The sequence below is a fragment of the Neoarius graeffei genome, chromosome 3 (assembly GCF_027579695.1).
Source record: "Neoarius graeffei isolate fNeoGra1 chromosome 3, fNeoGra1.pri, whole genome shotgun sequence".
NCBI classification, from domain to species: Eukaryota; Metazoa; Chordata; class Actinopteri; order Siluriformes; family Ariidae; genus Neoarius; species Neoarius graeffei.
Window position 1 is genome coordinate 63,179,779 of NC_083571.1, and position 18,638 is coordinate 63,198,416.

General features: G+C 41.2%; 1 protein-coding gene across 2 annotated transcripts in view; it reads right to left on the reverse strand.

Moving 5' to 3' along the window:
• Positions 1-18,638, reverse strand: part of tmem131l (transmembrane 131 like) — a 77,412-nt gene that overhangs the window by 19,463 nt on the left and 39,311 nt on the right. For both annotated transcript variants that reach the window (XM_060917109.1, XM_060917108.1), the window contains exons 4-8: positions 9,974-10,045; positions 7,850-7,973; positions 5,887-6,003; positions 4,334-4,438; positions 115-192 (exon numbers count right to left, since the gene is read on the reverse strand). In XM_060917109.1, the coding sequence (XP_060773092.1) occupies positions 115-192; positions 4,334-4,438; positions 5,887-6,003; positions 7,850-7,973; positions 9,974-10,045 (496 nt within the window). The remainder of the gene's footprint in view (positions 1-114; positions 193-4,333; positions 4,439-5,886; positions 6,004-7,849; positions 7,974-9,973; positions 10,046-18,638) is intronic.

Sequence of the window (18,638 nt, forward strand, 5' to 3'; positions counted from 1 at the left end):
GCGATTGCGTAATATTTATTCACCGCGCATCGAGATGGGTAGATTGGGATGAGGACTACAAATTAAGCTGATAACAGATGAACAGTTCTGGTGTGTATGGTGTGCGTGAGGTACCTGGGGGTGAGCATAGAGTGCTTTGGGAAGACTGCAGTCCAAAAGCAGCCCCAGGATGGTAATATTTAAAGCATTTTCCTGTGAAGAAAAGAAAAAAAAAATTATAAACCAACAATCTCACGAGATGCCATGATTTTGAACTCACACTGTGTACATTCGGTGGTGTAGTGGTTAGTGCTGTCGCCTCACAGCAAGAAGGTCCGGGTTTGAGCCCCATGGCCGGCGAGGGCCTTTCTGTGCGGAGTTTGCATGTTCTCCCCGTGTCCGCGTGGGTTTCCTCCGGGTGCTCCGGTTTCCCCCACAGTCCAAAGACATGCAGGTTAGGTTAACTGGTGACTCTAAATTGAGCGTAGGTGTGAATGTGAGTGTGAATGGTTGTCTGTGTCTATGTGTCAGCCCTGTGATGACCTGGCGACTTGTCCAGGGTGTACCCCGCCTTTCGCCCGTAGTCAGCTGGGATAGGCTCCAGCTTGCCTGCGACCCTGTAGAACAGGATAAAGCAGCTAGAGATAATGAGATGAGACGGTGTACATTTGATTCCTTTAACAATGAGACGGAAAGAAAGAACACGACACAGGGTCCAAGCTTTTGTGTCTTTCTGTGATCCAAAAGTAACAGAACGAGAGCAGCACCTCACCTTCATGAGGTGGATTACTATATTTATTTATTTATTTAGTGAGGGGAAACTGCACCAAAAAAAAAAAAAAAACACGAGACAAAAAAAGAAAGTACATCCTTGCCAAGCTGCGCAAGGGGAATTCCCGGCCGTACACCGTATCTTCATGTGCTGGTGGTTTTTGGGGGTGATGGAACCATACTTAACGTCATCATACTTACCCCCCTGATAGCGGGGCTAAGTTCTGGGTAATCAGGCTGCACAGTTAAACCATAAGTCAGGAGTTCATCGATTAATTAAGTCTAATTTTATTGAGTTTAGATAAAGTTTTAGATAATGCGATGCATTAAATGATATTGTCTGATATTGGAATGGAACATTCCATTTCACCTTCGTAGATGTGGGGATTGTATTAACGGAAATAAGATGGTCAGGTTAGGAGTAACGTAGTTTTCTGATCAAAATTCTAATGAACCGGCTGTAAACTGTAAATATTTGTAGCTGTAAAATTTTTCATTGACAAAATTTGACACTGACTGGAAGCCAGTGTTAATTATTATTTTAAAAATGAAGAAGAAAAAAAAATGCAGTCAAACGATATCACAATATCCATGATATCTCTGAAAAACATACTGTGGCATAATTTACCACGATATCGATATATCACAGAGCTTTTTTTTTTACCAACACTTCATTCCTTATTCAGTTTACATCACGTGCAAGTGAAATACAGTGGCATGCTCTTGGTGGCTAATAAACAAATACTGGCATGCAAAACAGAGGCAGATAAAAAGCCACAACAGCAGCTATGTGTGTGTGTGTCTCTGTGTGTATGTGTGTGTGTGGAGATATCTGATTCACACAGAAAGAGGCAGTAACTGACATTTTGAAATGGCGTCAAGCTTCCTGTGGTGCAGGGAAACATGCAACCCTGCATCACACCAATGTTTACTTTTAAAAATTAAGCTGTGAGAATGGGAGGCGCGTTTGTGTGTGTGTGTATGTATATGTGGGTGTGTGCAAGAGAAAATACAACCCCAAATCAGATCAGTTGGGATGGGGGCAATTTAGAGCTAGTAATGAGGTAAAACAATTAAACAATGATGTAATTTGAAACGGGCAGTGTCAACAGGTAATTGCAATCATGATTTGGTACAAAATCAGTATCCAGAAAAGGCTGAGACTTTGAGGAGCAAAGATGGACTGAGGATCTACAATTTGTCAACAAATGTGTGAGAAAGTTATTGAAATATTTACCGTATTTTCTGGACTATACAGCGCACCTGTATATAAGCCGCATCCGCTCTATTTTTAAAAAAATATATATACAAGCCACACCGGGCTATAAGCCGCAGATATCTATGTTGAAAAATTAGATATTTACTGCATGTACAGAACGATTTTGTACTGTAAATGTACATGTATGTACCTGAACAGATTCTTTCCGAACAGTGCCTTTTAACACGGCAGCAACTTTGCTGATTAAAACGGAACAGAACCAAGAGAAAATAACCGGTATTTATTTACCTTCATTTCTCCTGTGTTTGAAACCACAAGTCACTTTAACCATCTTCGCTGGATTTGAAAATAATTACCAGTTAGTAATTTGTCGTGCGTGTTCTATCTGCTAAAGATCTGCTAATTCTTCTTTGCATTGATTTTTCGTCTATCTTATTTTTGATTCTACTTCCGGTTAGAGCGCCCCTAGCGGTGGAAGAAAAATCCACAGAATAGCCGCACCTTTGTATAAGCCGCATGGTTCAAAACCTAGGAAAAAAGTAGCGGCTTATAGTCCAGAAAATACGGTAATGTTCCTCAAAGAAAGATATGAAAGGATTTGGATATTTCACCCTCTATGGTGCATATCATCATTAAACAAGTCGAGGAATCTGGAAGAATTTTCAGTGCATAAAGGGCAAGGGCACAAGCCTAAGCTGGACACCCATGAGCTCTGATCCCTCAGACGGCACTGCAACAACAACCATCATCCATCTATAGCTGATATAACCACATGGGCTTGGGATTACTTTGGAAAATCTGTGTCAAGCCACAATACCGAGCTACATCCACAAACACCAGTTACAACTTTACTGTGCAAAAAGGAACTGTGTCCAGAAGCACTGCCGACTTCTCTGGGCTCAGAGGCATCTGGGATGGACCATCACACAGTGGAAATGTGTATTGTGGTCAGACAAATCAGTATTCGATGTCTTTTTTTTTTTTTTGTACAAAATGGAGGTCATGTGCTTCGGAACAAAGACGAAAAAGACCATCCAGACTGTTACCAGCAACAAGTCCAAAAGCCAGGGTCTGTCATGGTATGGGGTTGTATCAGTGCCCTTGGCAAAGGTAACTTCTGTGATGGCAGCATTAATGCAGAAAAGTACACCGAGATTTTGGAGCAACATACAGTATACTGCCTTCAAGACGACATCTTTTCCAGGGAGATTTCAACAAGGCAAAGCAAACCACATTCTGCACACATTACAAAGGCAGGGCTGTGGAAGAAGAAGGTGTCCCCCCTCTGTCCCCAACAGAGAAAGTGTGGAGAATTTTGAAAAGAAATACGACAACAACGACCTGTACTGCTGCACATCTTAAGACCTGTTTGCAGGAAGAATGGGACAAAATAACACCTGAAACGCTTCATCGCTTGGTTTCTTCCACCCCTAAATATCTTTGAAGCGCTGTGAGAAGGAATCAAAGCATTATAAAGTGGTACATGCTTTACCGTCCCAACTTTTTTTGTGTTTATTTTGAATAAACAAAATTCATGACCTGTAAACGCTCGATCAGAAAGTCACCATCAATATTCTCTAACTCCAAAATAGTACAAAGAGAATATATCAAATGTTGAAACTGAAAAACATTTTGTTTTGAAAAATATAGGCTCATTTTGAATTTGATGTCAACACATTTCAAAAAAAGTTGGGACAGGGGCATGTTTACCAGTGTTGCATCACCTCTACTTTTAACAACACTCTGGGAACTGAGGAGACCGACTGCTGTAGTTTTGAAAGAGGAACGTTGTCCCATTCTTGCCCGACATACGGTAGGATTTTAGCTGCTCATCAGTTCAGGGTCTCCTTTGTCATATTTTGCGCTTCATAATGCGCCAAATGTTTAAAATGGGAGACGGGTCTGGACTAGGCAGACCAGTTCAGCACTCGCACTCTACCAATTAACCCTTTTTTTTTTTTTTTTAACATTACACAACTTTTCCGATCTTTTGTTGCTCCTGTCTCAACTTTTTTTGAAACAAGTTGCTTGGACTAAATTTAAAAATAAGAAGATTCCTCAGTTTCAACACTGATATGCTGTCTTTGTACCATTTTCAGTGAAATGTAGGGTTTACATGATTTGCAAATCATAGCATTTTTTGTTTTACACAGTGTCCCAACTTTTTTGGAAGTGGAATCATATTTAAAAAAAGAGGCTTTTCAATTACAGAGGTCAAGGTGAGATTTTGGTTTAGGTTTGCACATCTCATTAATTAAGGTCACAAGAATAATCTCATCAACGCAACATCCAAGAACAGAAAAATCTGCATGTGTGAGAGAGAGCGAGCGTGATCATGTTGTGGCAAATTTGTATGAACCCTACCTGAGTTTGTGTGACTTTAATGCTTTGTATATGTGGAAATATGAGAACGCTGTCTTTCTTCGGCACGTCCTTTACCGAGCCAGCATTTACACCTACGCCGAAAACCTGACACACACACACACACACACACAGCTATATTACCATACAATTTATTCATACATCGTGTTATCTGATAAAGGTGTGTCAATAGAAGAGTATAATGACAGTGTGAAATTATAATAAACTGACATGACAATGAAAACATGCACATTCCTTCATAAAATAGGCCCAATAAAGAACTTTGAATAAGTTGAATATGTTGTAAAAAATTAAGACTTTATTATTAACTACTACAACTATCACACAAGTCTCTCTACTATTACATTTATACACTACTATAAACTACTACAAAAGTATAACAGTAAAATATATTTATGAACTGATGAATATTTAAAACATTTTATCTTATAGGGAAAAAAAAAAAAAAAATCCAAGCTGTAACTGGAAAGATCCAATCTGGATCACAGTTTGCTGCACATAATGGATATTTGTGTTCAAGTTGATCGCAACATATCAATAACGTAAGAGTCACGTTACAATCCGAGAGCGGACGACAAACCAGTCCTAGAGTTCGGGATTTGATTGACGACTTAAAGTATTTTTTCCTTATTGAATTAGTGAGCAAAAGTCATAAAACTAAAAACTGTAATACATTTAAAAATAGTTTTAGCATTGTAACTGTTTAACTGCTAAAAAACTAGCTCAAGTTGATGAAACTTTTTTCCCTTTTTCATTTCATTGCTAACAGCATGTAATAAATGTTTAATATTAAAAAAATAATAATATTAAACCCACACATTTAAAACTTTTGGTTGGCTGTGTAGCTGGTTAGCGAACCACAAGTGGCTTGATATTATCACAGGTGTCAATCTGCATAATGATTTTCAACCGATTTATTGATTAACCAGCAACTAAACCTGTAAAAACACAGGGTGTGCAAGAGATCAGGAACCAATCAGAGTAAAACCATATATAAATATGTATTTATTATTTACGTGTTCAGTCTTGCGTTCAATGCATTTTTGTTTTCATTCGCTGTATCGTGTTTTTACGGTTTTTCTTTGCTCAACATACAGCATTCCCACTGGTTCTTAACTTCTTGGACAGTAACGTGGATAATGTTACCGTAACTACGATGACTGGATGAATCATTTACTTTTGCCAAGATAGCTTGATCATTTCACAGAAAAAATTTGCATATCAGATGCGACCGGTCCGAAATTGGGGAGTCTATTGAGTGACATCACAAACTCGGCTGGGTTTAAAATTATGTCACTGATTATTTTATGTAAAGGACGAGCTGTAATCTGAACAATGTTGTTGAATTACAAAAAAATTGAGTAGACCATTTTCTCAGATTGGTACACACAAAAAAATCTAGGAGCTCCGTTTTCAAATAAATCTCATAACGTAAAGAACAAAAAATACCTTTTTTTTTTAAAAAATGTCCTTATCTACAGCAACACAGGACAGTGTTAACATTAACGCCGTTTCAGATTTGATGCCGAGCTTACCTGGTATGTTATTACCCCATGTGTTGATGTGTTAATAAATAAGGAATTTGCTACACTGCCCTCCTCTCTTGGGAGGAAAATGAGTTTAAAAGATGTCTTCCCTCTGGGTGGGATCACCTGGGATACAACAGAGGAAGAAAACAAACCCATGAATTATTCAGGAAGAAATAGTCAGTGTTTTCCAGACAATCTGACTGAAAGGTCATCAACTGTGAATAAACCCATTTGTACACATTTGTTTTTATAGTAGCTGGACTATTCTGAAAAAATAACTTCCAGGTAAGGACGGAGACCCAAGATAGAGATGTAGCAAAAAACCCTGCCATCGTAACACTAATGGGACAAAAACTTAACTGTAAGAGGTGCTTAAGCTAAATATTAAAGGGAGTATCAATATATATGGGAAATAAAAATGCCTGCTTCATTAAAGCATCTTTAAGGCACCCGACAGTCCAGGTTGTATGGCAGTTAACTCGTAATTGTTGATAATGTCCACAAATTCTGATTAGATAGTAGCAGAGCTCATTGTTGATGCCTTCCTGCTCATGAAACTGATGAGGGTTCACTCAGAGGTTTCAGTCTGGCATGCTGGCCACAAAGCCATTGGTTTAACTGGTGTTACAATACATAGGGCCAAATTACTCAATTCTGATTGGTCAATCAAGGAGGGCTTTTTTCCTTAACACGGGGCCGTATTTCTGAAATGCTACTGGTTAGTTCGTTGCTTGGTTATGGTTACAAAAATTAGCAAATTTTGTCAACAAAGTGGCTGATTCAGCAATGCCGTGTTTCAATATATTTGACGAAGAAATGCTAAACCAATTGAAAGCTGCAAGCAAAAATGAAAATGCCAAAAAAAAATAAAAAATTGGGGGCTTTCCGTGTTTAAGAAATGGGCTGCAGAAAGACAAATAAACGACTCTCTAGTGGCATATGAATGCTGTGAGTTAGACAAGGTGCTATCGCAGTTTTATGCAGAAGTGAGGAAAGAAAAATGGGGGAAACTACGAACCACACAGTTTTCTTGCATTTAGCAATCAGCTTTTGTAAAGAAGTTCCAATAAAATTTTGTAAACCACTTTCAAAATCCTCGTGTCGTGTCGCCTTGTCATGATGAAAGACGCTTTAGAAACTGATTCAAACGTGCAAGATAGTCTCACGTCCTGATTGGTTCAGAAAACGTGAATGACAAAATGTTGTGAACTTGAATGGCTTCCGAAATATGAATTTGGCCCTATATATTATAAACAAGTAATCGTATGGTTCCTCGTAAAATTAAGGATCAATTTCACTCGTGACTTCAAAGTTTTGAAATTTTCAAAAACTTTGAAATCACTCGTGAAATTAATCCTTAATTTTACTCGGCCACATACGATTACCTATACATATTGGGGGGGGGGGGTGTCTCAATAACTACATACTGTATTAAGTAATAATTAAGAAATAGGTTTTTCAGGCTTAATATTTACACATTATACTTAACAGATAATAATGGGGGAAAATGCAGAGGGATAAAGTGGCAGCAGGAGAAATCACTCAGTGCATCTAGTAGTTTCAGTTCATTTCTACAGACAGCACCTGATCATAAGCCCCGCCTCCAACCACACTTCATTTGGTTGGCTCATTTAAACAACCAGGCTTGCTCTGATTGGCTGTTGGAAGTGTCTCTGCACTTCAAGATCTGATGTGTTTTTAATCTGGAATTAAACTATAAAATTGCTCAGGATTATTTATATATTTACACACATTCATATTTATATATTTGTAAGTGGGCAGGGCTAAATGGTCACCTCTGGAAGCGATGTTGGACTGAACTTCCAGGTTCTTGCTTGGGGGTAGTGGAGATGATAGAACAGAAAGAGAGAGAAGACAGAGACAGAAAAAAGGGGAGAGAGAGAGAGAGAGAGAGAGAGAGAGAGAGAGAGAGAGAGAGAGAGAGAGAGAGAGAGACACACACACTCACCCGTCTGTGGAAGGCAGGCATATGAAAGTGTGAGCTGGACGTGAAGACGGACTGTAGCGTGACCGCCAGCTCCGCACTCGGGTTATGAATATAGATGGTCTCAGCTCGCGGGACACCTACAGGCCTACACACACACACACACACACACACTTGAGTTTTTCATTCATTCATTTTAAGAATAAGATCCAAGTTAGTCTTGATTCATGATGTGACGATGGTACAATGCAGGTTTACTAAAGTAACAAGTCTGAGAAGTCTGGAGCCTCAAGTTTCACACCTCAGACAATCTAGTTGGCACATTTCTACAGAAAAATTATACATCATCGTTATGCATTACCAGGCTACACCCATGGCTTCTTACAATCTTGTGAACAAAAGCACAAAAAGCCAGACTCATCCATATAAATAAGACTAGATGGTTACGTGCTAGCTAGTTAAATCGTTAGCCTCCGTCACTGGGTTGTTTAAGCTCGGCGTCTATAATGTCCGTTTGCCTAGCAACAGTGTTCTAAGTGTGACTGACCATTTCAGCAGTGTTGGGCTGTGTGTTCAGCTCAAGTCGAAAAAACAGGAATTCACAAGCTCACCACTGTCTCGTGTGTGTGTGTAGTAAACAGAAAGAAACATGTCTGCTGAAAAAGGGAAGATAAAATTCAGCAAGGGATAGTCTCATCTCATCTCATCATCTCTAGCCGCTTTATCCTGTTCTACAGGGTCGCAGGCAAGCTGGAGCCTATCCCAGCTGACTACGGGTGAAAGGCGGGGTACACCCTGGACAAGTCGCCAGGTCATCACAGGGCTGACACATAGACACAGACAACCATTCACACTCGCATTCACACCTACGCTCAATTTAGAGTCACCAGTTAACCTAACCTGCATGCCTTTGGACTGTGGGGGAAACCGGAGCACCCGGAGGAAACCCACGCGGACACGGGGAGAACATGCAAACTCCGCACAGAAAGGCCCTCGTCGGCCATGGGGCTCGAACCCGGACCTTCTTGCTGTGAGGCGACAGCGCTAACCACTACACCACCGTGCCGCCCCAGCAAGGGATAGTATAAGACTTTTTTCCTCCACTCCATCTCTCGCTCTCTCTCTCTCTCTCTGTGTGCTGAACGAAACACTGAACTAGTGACCGCTCAATTATGACTTCATAAACACCAGCAATGAGCCAGTGCCTTTTACTTTGCTTGTGTGTGCGCATGACATCACACATGATTCACTGATCAACGTCCCCAAAAATCAACCAGCCATCTCCACTTTCACACTGAAATGAATTGTGACGTTTATAAAGAAAGAAAGAAACACTGCCACAGTAGCATGTGGGCTGTGTTCCAAATCCAACAAATCTGCTCTATTCCAGTCTTTTTCGAGCTCAAAGGGGAAGTCATGATCCTTGCTCGGCTGTGGGAAAATATTTGATATATTTGGCCAACTTTATCTAGATGACAATGTCTTGTGAACTTTCTTATGATTGGGACGAGGCTGCAAATAAAGCAAAAAAGACAAACCCAAGCTCTAACAAAGCAAACTGTTTGGTCTGTTGGTGAGGGTGCCAATATTTATGATCTCAGTGAAAACACAGAAAATGGTGTTAAAATACAATTGCAAATGGCATTCCTTGGTTATCTGACGTTCTTCAAGGTCATTAGGTTATACCTCATGTAGTAAGCAGATGTAGTGAATAGAAGCCCATTTGGGATGACACCTAACCTGAACATAGTGGATTAAACTAAGTGGATCACACATTACATAACCCTACATGGGGAACCATAAACCTCTCACTGTAACCCATCTCAAACCAAACAGATTACATCACCACCGTCATCAGGCCACCGTGGATGTGTCCCAAACCACACGATCCAGATGCTAATGAGCACTCCATCCCACAAGGTAACATCTACTGTGGGATTTTAGAAGTGTTCCACTATGATTTCAGGCACAAACTGAAAATTGCAGACTCGCAAAAGAAGAGTGCACCATGGCACCATGCAGTGGACAGGGTGTGGCACACGTCTCTACTGTACAATGTGCATCTGAAAATAAAGCCTCTGTGTCCGTGTGGGTGTGAGTGAAGTTGTTTAAATTTAGAATGACACTATAAAGATGCCAGTCACTTACTGAGCGCCAAAGTCCAGCGTGGACGGTTGGAAGTGGACGGGTCTCCCGGAGTCCCGCACATAAAATGAGGAACTGAAAAGAAAGAAAGGGGGGGGGGGGGGGGGGGCGTGAATATTAATAACACTAGCATAGAACAGAAAACACGTACACTAATCGTGTAGTACTTTTGTTTCACTGAATCATTAACATTCATGCAGCTTTGACCAAGGGTTCGTTCGTTCGCAAACTTTTTGCAACCAGGGATGTCTTTGTAAAACCTGGACCCCACTTTGAGAATCAGTTGCTTATATGTTATACTAAGGTCTCACAGAGCTGGAATCACTTCACGGTAGACGCTCGTAGACAAATTTTGAGCCTTCCGGGGGTGGGGGTGTCAACTGGCACACGTTCCAGGCCTTTTTGTCGGAATACGTGAGAGCCAGGGAGCTACCGTGACACCCAGGAGGGTGTGGCTTCCATTCCTGGAAAGTTTCATGCGGAAAATTGCTGTGGGTCAAGTGCCGGATAAATTCATCCTTCGTAACCGTGAAGGCACTCGTGAGGCATACATGAGACTTACGTGGGCTACTGTAGCAATCTGTCACAACTAGGGCTGGGACGATTATCCGACGTTGTCGATTATAAAAATTATTTGACGTGGAACTTTAGTGTCGACACGTTGTGTAAAACCACACAGGGTAAATGTTCGTAGAACAAAACGGGAACTTTCAAATAGGACCGTTTCTATCGATCGTCTTTGGTTTAACCGGATACAAACGCAGAGCCAGGGCTGGGACGACGTGTTGACGTAATTGATTACGTGAATAATTTGTGTCTGTGTAATCTACTTGAGCAACATGGCTGCGTCTACCAGCAGTACAACGGAGCGTGTGGAGCAACACGTGGCAAAAAAGTCTCGCACACGGTCATCCAAAGTTGGGGAATATTTTAATCTTGACACCAGCAGTGGGGTCGTCTGCAGACTCTGCGAAGTGCATCTGGCATATCATTCTAGCACGACAGTCATGCACGAGCACGTGAAGAGGAAACACCCTGGCGCAGTGAGTCAAGATGGCAGCAAAACTCCGTAAGTTCTGTTTACTTTCTTCGCCTCTTCTCCACCCAAGCCTGGAAACGTTACCACAGTCAATCCATTGATTTGTGTAATTTTTTTATATCATACTAAACTCTGCACCCCTCCTGTAGCTAACGTTAATAACGTCGTTTTATGTTTTCTTTCTGTTTACTTATTCTGTGAGTGAGTCAAATTATCGTTTACAACTATTTTCACAGAATGTAGCTTCCTTGCTCACTGAAGTAAGCCTAAAGGCCAATTTATGCTGGCAACGCAGTCCTCGCAGATGGCGTCTGCGTAGCCCCCCCCTTCGCAGACGCTCTGCGCGCACCTCCCAAAAATTGTGACCACCGCAGAAGCCTCGCAGACAAGAGGGCTCTGATTGGTCCACTCTACATCCGCTGTACACGCACTTCCGCTTCCCTACTTTCCCGGTTTGGTTTGTTTTCACGACCGCCATTTTTAAAAACACGAGCGAAGATGGAGCAGCACGAAGAGCGGTTGATCGAGGAAGTGAGGAAGTACGTACATCTATACGACTCCAGTTCTAGTCATTATAAGTAACCGGAGGATAAACACTCCACTAACCACACCCACCAACTACTCCTAGTGATTTCGCGACTTCGCGTCCCCTTGCGTTGTGGCGGTGAATAACATCGCGCACGCCTATTACTCCCCGCTCAACGATAAATTACAACCGTCTGCGAAAGCCTTGTCGCAAGAGCATGCAGAGGCCCTAACTATGAGCTACCTTCGCCAGTGATGATGATAATGTTTCTCTAGTTCTGAAATCATTCCATCTTTTAGCAGCTATAGGCCTACTGAAGCAATTTATTAAGTAAAAAAAATATTGCAGTGATTATTAAATTAATCCTAGAGATAGAAATCTTATTGAATTTGAGGACCAATATCTCTGAATAGGTGCATGGCATTATCAACACAGCAATAGTTTAGAAATAATAATACATCAGGTTTCAAATTTGCCATTGTCATTCTTCATGTGCATTATGTTGATCTTTTTTAGGAGCAGACAAAGCAGTGGGGGGATTTTTTTCATAAAAGGACCTCAAATCCCTGCGATCCACAGATGGCTGCAGACCTTACTGACAGCATTTTACAGATGATTGTAAAGGACACGAGACCCGTCTCCACCATGGAAGGTAAAGGCTTCCGTGACATGATAAAAACATTTCACCCAGGGTATGCACTTCCCTCCAGGCATCACTTCATGGATTTAATAGAGAAGTAGTATTTGGCCAGCACAGAGAAAGTGAAAGCTGCACTCAAAAATGTCGCATCCAAAATCTCACCAAAAGGTCTTGCTTTTTGAGTTTGGAAAGTGTTTTGTTAAAGAACAATGCTCAATGTGGTGTTTAAGAAATGTTTTAATAAATATTGAAATGTTAAAATTTCAGAGGTGTGTGCGTGCGCGTGTGTTGGATGGGGCAAATTGTTATATTAAATAACTAACTGGAAAATAATTGCAATAAAATTATCATCAGGTTAAGCAAAATATTAGTTGTTGGATTAGTCGAATAACCGAAAAAATAATCGCTAGATTAATCGTTTAAAGAATAATTGTTTGGGACAGCCCTAGTCACAACAATCAAGCTCAAAATGTTCATGGAACGACATTCTGCAGAAAGTAAGGGCTTGCCGTGACTATGCTGTATTGCACTCGTTAAAACCTTACATACTGCCATCATTGCCCTAAGGTCATACGTCCTTGCTGCCATTGGTTTTAGGCCAAGTTTACATTAGACCGTATCTGTCTCGTTTTCTTCGCGGATGCACTGTCCGTTTACATTAAAACGCCTGGAAACGCCGGGAAACGGGAATCCGCCAGCGTCCACGTATTCAATCCAGATCGTGTCTGGTCCGGTGCTGTGTAAACATTGAGATACGCGGATATGCTGTGCTGAGCTCTAGCTGGCGTCGTCACTGGACAACGTCACTGTGACATCCACCTTCCTGATTCGCTGGCGTTGGTCATGTGACGCGACTGCTGAAAAACGGCGCGGACTTCCGCCTTGTATCACCTTTCATTAAAGAGTATAAAAGTATGAAAATACTGCAAATACTGATGCAAATACTGCCCATTGTGTAGTTATGATTGTCTTTAGGCTTGCCATCCTTCCACTTGCAAGTGGTAAGTGATATGCGCTGGGATCTCACACACACAGCGGCTCAGTCCCGAATCACTGCTCGTGTGCTCCGCTCGCGCGCTCTGTGAGCTGCGCAGGGCCGGAGTGCGCACCCTCCAGAGGGCACTCGCTGTTCAGGGCGGAGTGATTTGGAGCGCAGGATGCCTGCGGAGCCGAGCGTATCCGTGTATTGGTGTTGCTGTGTGCACGCGAATCGTGTATTGGTGTTGCTGTGTGCACACTAATCGTTTTAAAAACGCTAATCTGATGATCCGCTGATGCGGTCTAATGTAAACCCCACCTTAGTGGCGTCTTCCGTCGCTACCATGGCTTCATTTGCATATTTACTCCACCCAAACTTATTAACAGGTCACTTCCGAAATCTGCCAGAATGGCCACGGTAGCCCCCAGGCACGGTTCTCACCTCAGCATTAGACTCTGCGGTTTTGTTTTATGCATGGCTATTGCACACCTCAATACTTGAAAGGTGCATTAGGTGGCTTCAACATTTAAATTTTTTTCCCCCTCCTTGAGCTCAATCTCCCATTCCTGGTCATGTTTACGAAGCCATGACAGTGTCAATAAAATGATTAACAGGAAGCGTATCCAAACAGAAACGAGCATTCCAGTCCGTAAGCCTGTTTTCCAAATGGATTTTCCCAGCCACATCATAAACTTTTGCTAAGACCACAATTTAATCTGTTGTTTTTGTATCATGTTCTACGTATCTTCCAGTTTATTTGTATAAAGACGGAACAACAATAATAATATTATTATTATTGATAATAACAACAACCATTGCACCTTTAACTGCATGCGATACCCAGTCCGCAAAAATACTCGTTTCTGACTGGTTAGAAATCGATGTTGCTTTTAATTTAGATCTTGAGTTCCTTTTTAACTGTAGCGCAAAGTTAATGGTAAGTTAGCATCATAATGAATACATTTAAGGAATTTCTAATATCTAACTAATATAATCTGTAAATTAGCCTCAGGATTAGAGTTAGTGGTGACTATACATCCCTAACATTAGCTCGCGATGGTTATTTCAATTATTAAGAAATATAACATCAAAAGATTAGTGGGTAACTGGTTGAATACTCTTGGGGTAGATGGATGCACATGTGCAGAGTAGGGTTGGGCGGTATTACGGTAAGAAGGTATCCCGAGGTATCCAAAAGTACCAACGGTATCGGTCTCATTACCGTCATTTAAAAAAAAATACATAATATCTAAATAAATATGGAGTACATGAGGTCATAATATAAAATAATAAATTGAAGATCATCCCGAATAACTGTGTGATCGTATTTTCACTAATTCTATCAATTTCCTAAAGAAGTTTTCATCGCGTGCAGGGTTGTTTATGTCGTTACCATGGCAACCCTGCGTGACATTTTGGAGTCTGACAGAAAGCTTCGCAAGAGACTGAGACCGGGGGTGTCATGGCTCAGATGGCTAAGGCACCGTACCATAAATCCGGGGACCCGGGTTCGATTCCGACCCGAGGTTATTTCCCGATCCCGTCTCTCTCTCCCCCGCTCATTTCCTGTCTCTCTATACTGTCCTATCTTAAAAAAAAAAAAAAAAAAAAAAAAAAAAAAAGACTGAGACCGCGGTTGAAAGATGGCAAGTCAAGATAACGAGTTAGTGGCAAAAAAAAATACAACATCGGCAGTGTGGCAGTATTTTGGTTTCAAACCAAACGAAAAATCTAATATGTCCCCTAAGGCACACCATAGCCTGGGGTACTCCACTTCCACGAGATCTCTCCAATGAGTTGTGTTTTGAGTAGGTTACATGAGTAACAACAAGGTAAAATAATATAACGCATGACATTTGGGTTGTGGGTAATAAACGTTTGAAATGTCCTCTACTGAAGAAACGGAAGAAAACATCGTAGCGTAAACTGTTAGGTTTCTGGTGGGAATTAGCAATGCGCTTGCTATCTTTGTTGGGTGTGTTAAACCGTATGGATTTAAGTGGAATAATTGTAAGGAGTTATGTGATCAAGACAACGTTTTAAGCAAGGTAAGGCCATTTGATTATTAATTTCCCCGCCATGGCATGACGTGGGCCCATATGATTTTGCCTTGTGCAGCTATCACGCATTTGAATTAGGTTCGCCTCATTTGCGCTGAAGAATATGGTTTATCGCGCAGTCGAAACGGACTTGGGTGTTGGTTGATTCTTTTTCTTTTTTTTATTTCCCATACTTGAAAGGGTATGATCCTGCTCATCGTGTACTTTTTTTGATGGAGTAGGTGAAATAGTGCTGCAAATGCGTTTCAACGCAGACATGTGTAAACGACAGTTGAATGCTATTTTCAGGATGAAGGAAGAGTTGCGTGATGCTTTGAAATATCTCTTAATCCATTCATCAATGCACAAAATTCGCTTTGCTGCTTAATCCATACCACAATGCACACAATTCGCTATGCTGCTTTTAAATAGTACATTTGAGGCATAGGCGCACGTTACACAGTAGGCCGAAACAAAATATTATTTTTTTCTCGGTAATACCGTATACCCCGGGAAAACACAGAGACGGTTTAAAGGTATCAAAATTTGGATACCGCCCAACCCTAGTGCAGAGCCTTATTTAAAACATACTGACTGCTTCCAGACTGATTGGCTTTAATCTTTAAACACCAGACTCAGGCTGGACTCCAGCCACAAACAAAAGCCTTTTCTTCTACTGTCCGCTGCTCAGATAAGACCAGACTTTATCACTTGGTGAAATTTCTTGACACACACCCACTGAGCTCACGGCCACGAGCACATGCGGTCATGTTTCTGGCAAAATAACAAAATCGAATGACAGAACACAGATGTGATAAACGCCTACAGAAGAACTCGCAGCTCCTGGTTAAAGCAGCACAGGCAACAGCACACGGTGTGCTTTATCAGAGCTCCGCGTATCTGTGAGCCAGTCGTCCTGCCCTGTTATACAACTCCGCTTATCGGTTGCCGCCTCCGTCTCCACCCCAAAAACTAAGTTTTGACACTATGCAGTGCACAAGTCCAAGTCGTCAAAGCTGTCAAAAACACAGCAATGCTGCTGCAGGCAAGTGAACACAACCGCCGCGTCTCTCAAACACACTCCGGCCAATGAGAAGAGACAGGAATTTATACATACGCTAAGTTTATTTATTCATGGACTTATTTTACTCCATGTTCTTATAACTAAAATATTTCCATTGTTGTATTTTAGACGGTTCAGAGTGTGCACGTTTCCAAATTTCCCACCCTCGGCGTCGGCGCAGCCAATCACACCACGGTTGCCGTCCTCAATGTCGGCGCGACCAATCACACCATGGTTCTTAGACTACGTTCAGACTGCACCCCGAAACGACCCATATCCGATTTTTTTGCCCATATGCGACCTGTATCCGATTTGTTATTGACAATCTGAACGACACAGATCCGATTTTTTCACATGCGACCCAGGCCGCTTGGATATGTGGTCCTAAATCCGATGCATATCCGATATTTTCACATGCGACTGCAGTCTGACCGGACAGGTCGCATTCATGCGACCTACACGTCATCAACAAGAGACAAACGTCACTATTCTGCGTTGGCTAATCCCGCCTCTTTGGTGGAAAACAACAACATTTGTACAGTTTTCAGAATTTAAATAGACTTTTATAGAATTGATCAAGCTAATGGTGGATTTGGTAGGGACCTGGATGTTGATCTGTTAGCCTGATTAAATAAAACAGTTTCTATAACTGATTTATAACTTAAACCATCCTGTATTACAAGATTATAAAATTGTTCTGGAAATTTCCAGTAATTTGACACCTTCGGTCTCATTAGCTGCCGCCACAAAAACCACATCGCCAGGTCTCGCCTTATCTCCATAGCAAACTGCACTGGTGTTTATGCACCTTGAGCCACTGCTGAGAGAAGTTGCAGAATTCAGCTGGCTATAAACAATCTAAATAAACATTTATAAAAATGTAGGAAAAGTTTATTAATATGACGAAATAAATATGTGCAAATTATTAAGCCTGAATTAAGAGTTTGGTAATACAGCGGCCGTATCCCAAATGACTGCCTACTGAAGCTCAAGTGCACTATATAGAGTTTAAAAATCCATTACTTCCTAGTAACACGTAGTGCACTTATATAGAATTTAGAGAGACATTTAGGAGTCAACCCTCGTTACCAGGCTACACGTTTTCATTTCAGTTCAGAAACAAAAACACACGAGACCTCACACTTTAACACTAACCAGATAATTAAATAAACAAAAAAAAGAAATAAACATGAAGAGTGCGCTTTTTTTTGTTTACGTATTACGTAGATGTGCTTATTACGTGTCAATTTGCGCATGCGGGACACTTTTGGGTCGTTTTCCGTTCATATTGGAGATCGCATACAAGTCTCATATAATTGGTAATGTGAACGGCCTAACAAAAAAATCGGATTTCACAACAAATCGGATATGGGTCGTTTCAGGTTGCAGTCTGAACGTAGTGTTAGAGTTAGGGCACTTTTGTACTTTAACAACAGTTTTTATGTAAATATAATGGATTTGTTTACAAATCTTAAAAATCCACGTGGTCTGATGATCAGTCTTTGATTTCACTTGCAAGTACTCAACCCACTTATTAATAGGCGCAAGTTAAATGTCACCAAGGATGACAAATAGGTCAGCTTTACCACCACTGTATAGAACAGCGGGCATCAAAGTGGAACAGGAAGTCGCCAGATAAGAAAGAGGAACTGAGTGTGGTGACACATCGAGTGTCATTTATCAGTTTATCATCAGCATTATATTGAGACGAACAGAAATGGACAACATTTTGCTGCATGTCTTTTCAGAGCATTCGGTACACTACTATGCTTTTGGACTATTTAGGTACGTAGTGTGCTGTTTGGGGATTATTTAGTATGCAAGTATCAAGTATGCACAAATATTTTCAGATGGTAGTGAGAAATTGTAGACTCATTAGTATGCATTATGTTTAATATGGAAAATGTCTAGGTGTGGAAACATGTAATATAGGACATACAGTAAATGCAAATAAAGTTCTGGGACCTGAATATGCCTCAAATGAAACAAACACCCACAATCCCCCCCCCAGCGTGTGCGTACAGTATTCACACACTCCTACACCCCAAGTATGTCGGCATCTACTTTACACAACGAGTGTGTTGACTTCTGAGCGAGATTTTTTCTCTTCCTCCGTTTCATTTACAACAGAACAATTTGTAAAGTATTTCGGCCAAAAGTTGTGCGCGCGCGCGCACACACGTGCAGTGGTGGAAAACGATCAGGCCTGGTTGACAGACGGCTCACGCAGCTGCTCCCTTGCTGCTGATTACACTGCCAACAGATAGATGTGTGTTTTCCTGTCTTCAAAACACTACATGTCAGTTTTTGGTTTTTTTGACATTTCCTTGCACGTTTCCTCTTTTTGAAAGATCAACATCAACGAACGCTCGCACCAGAACA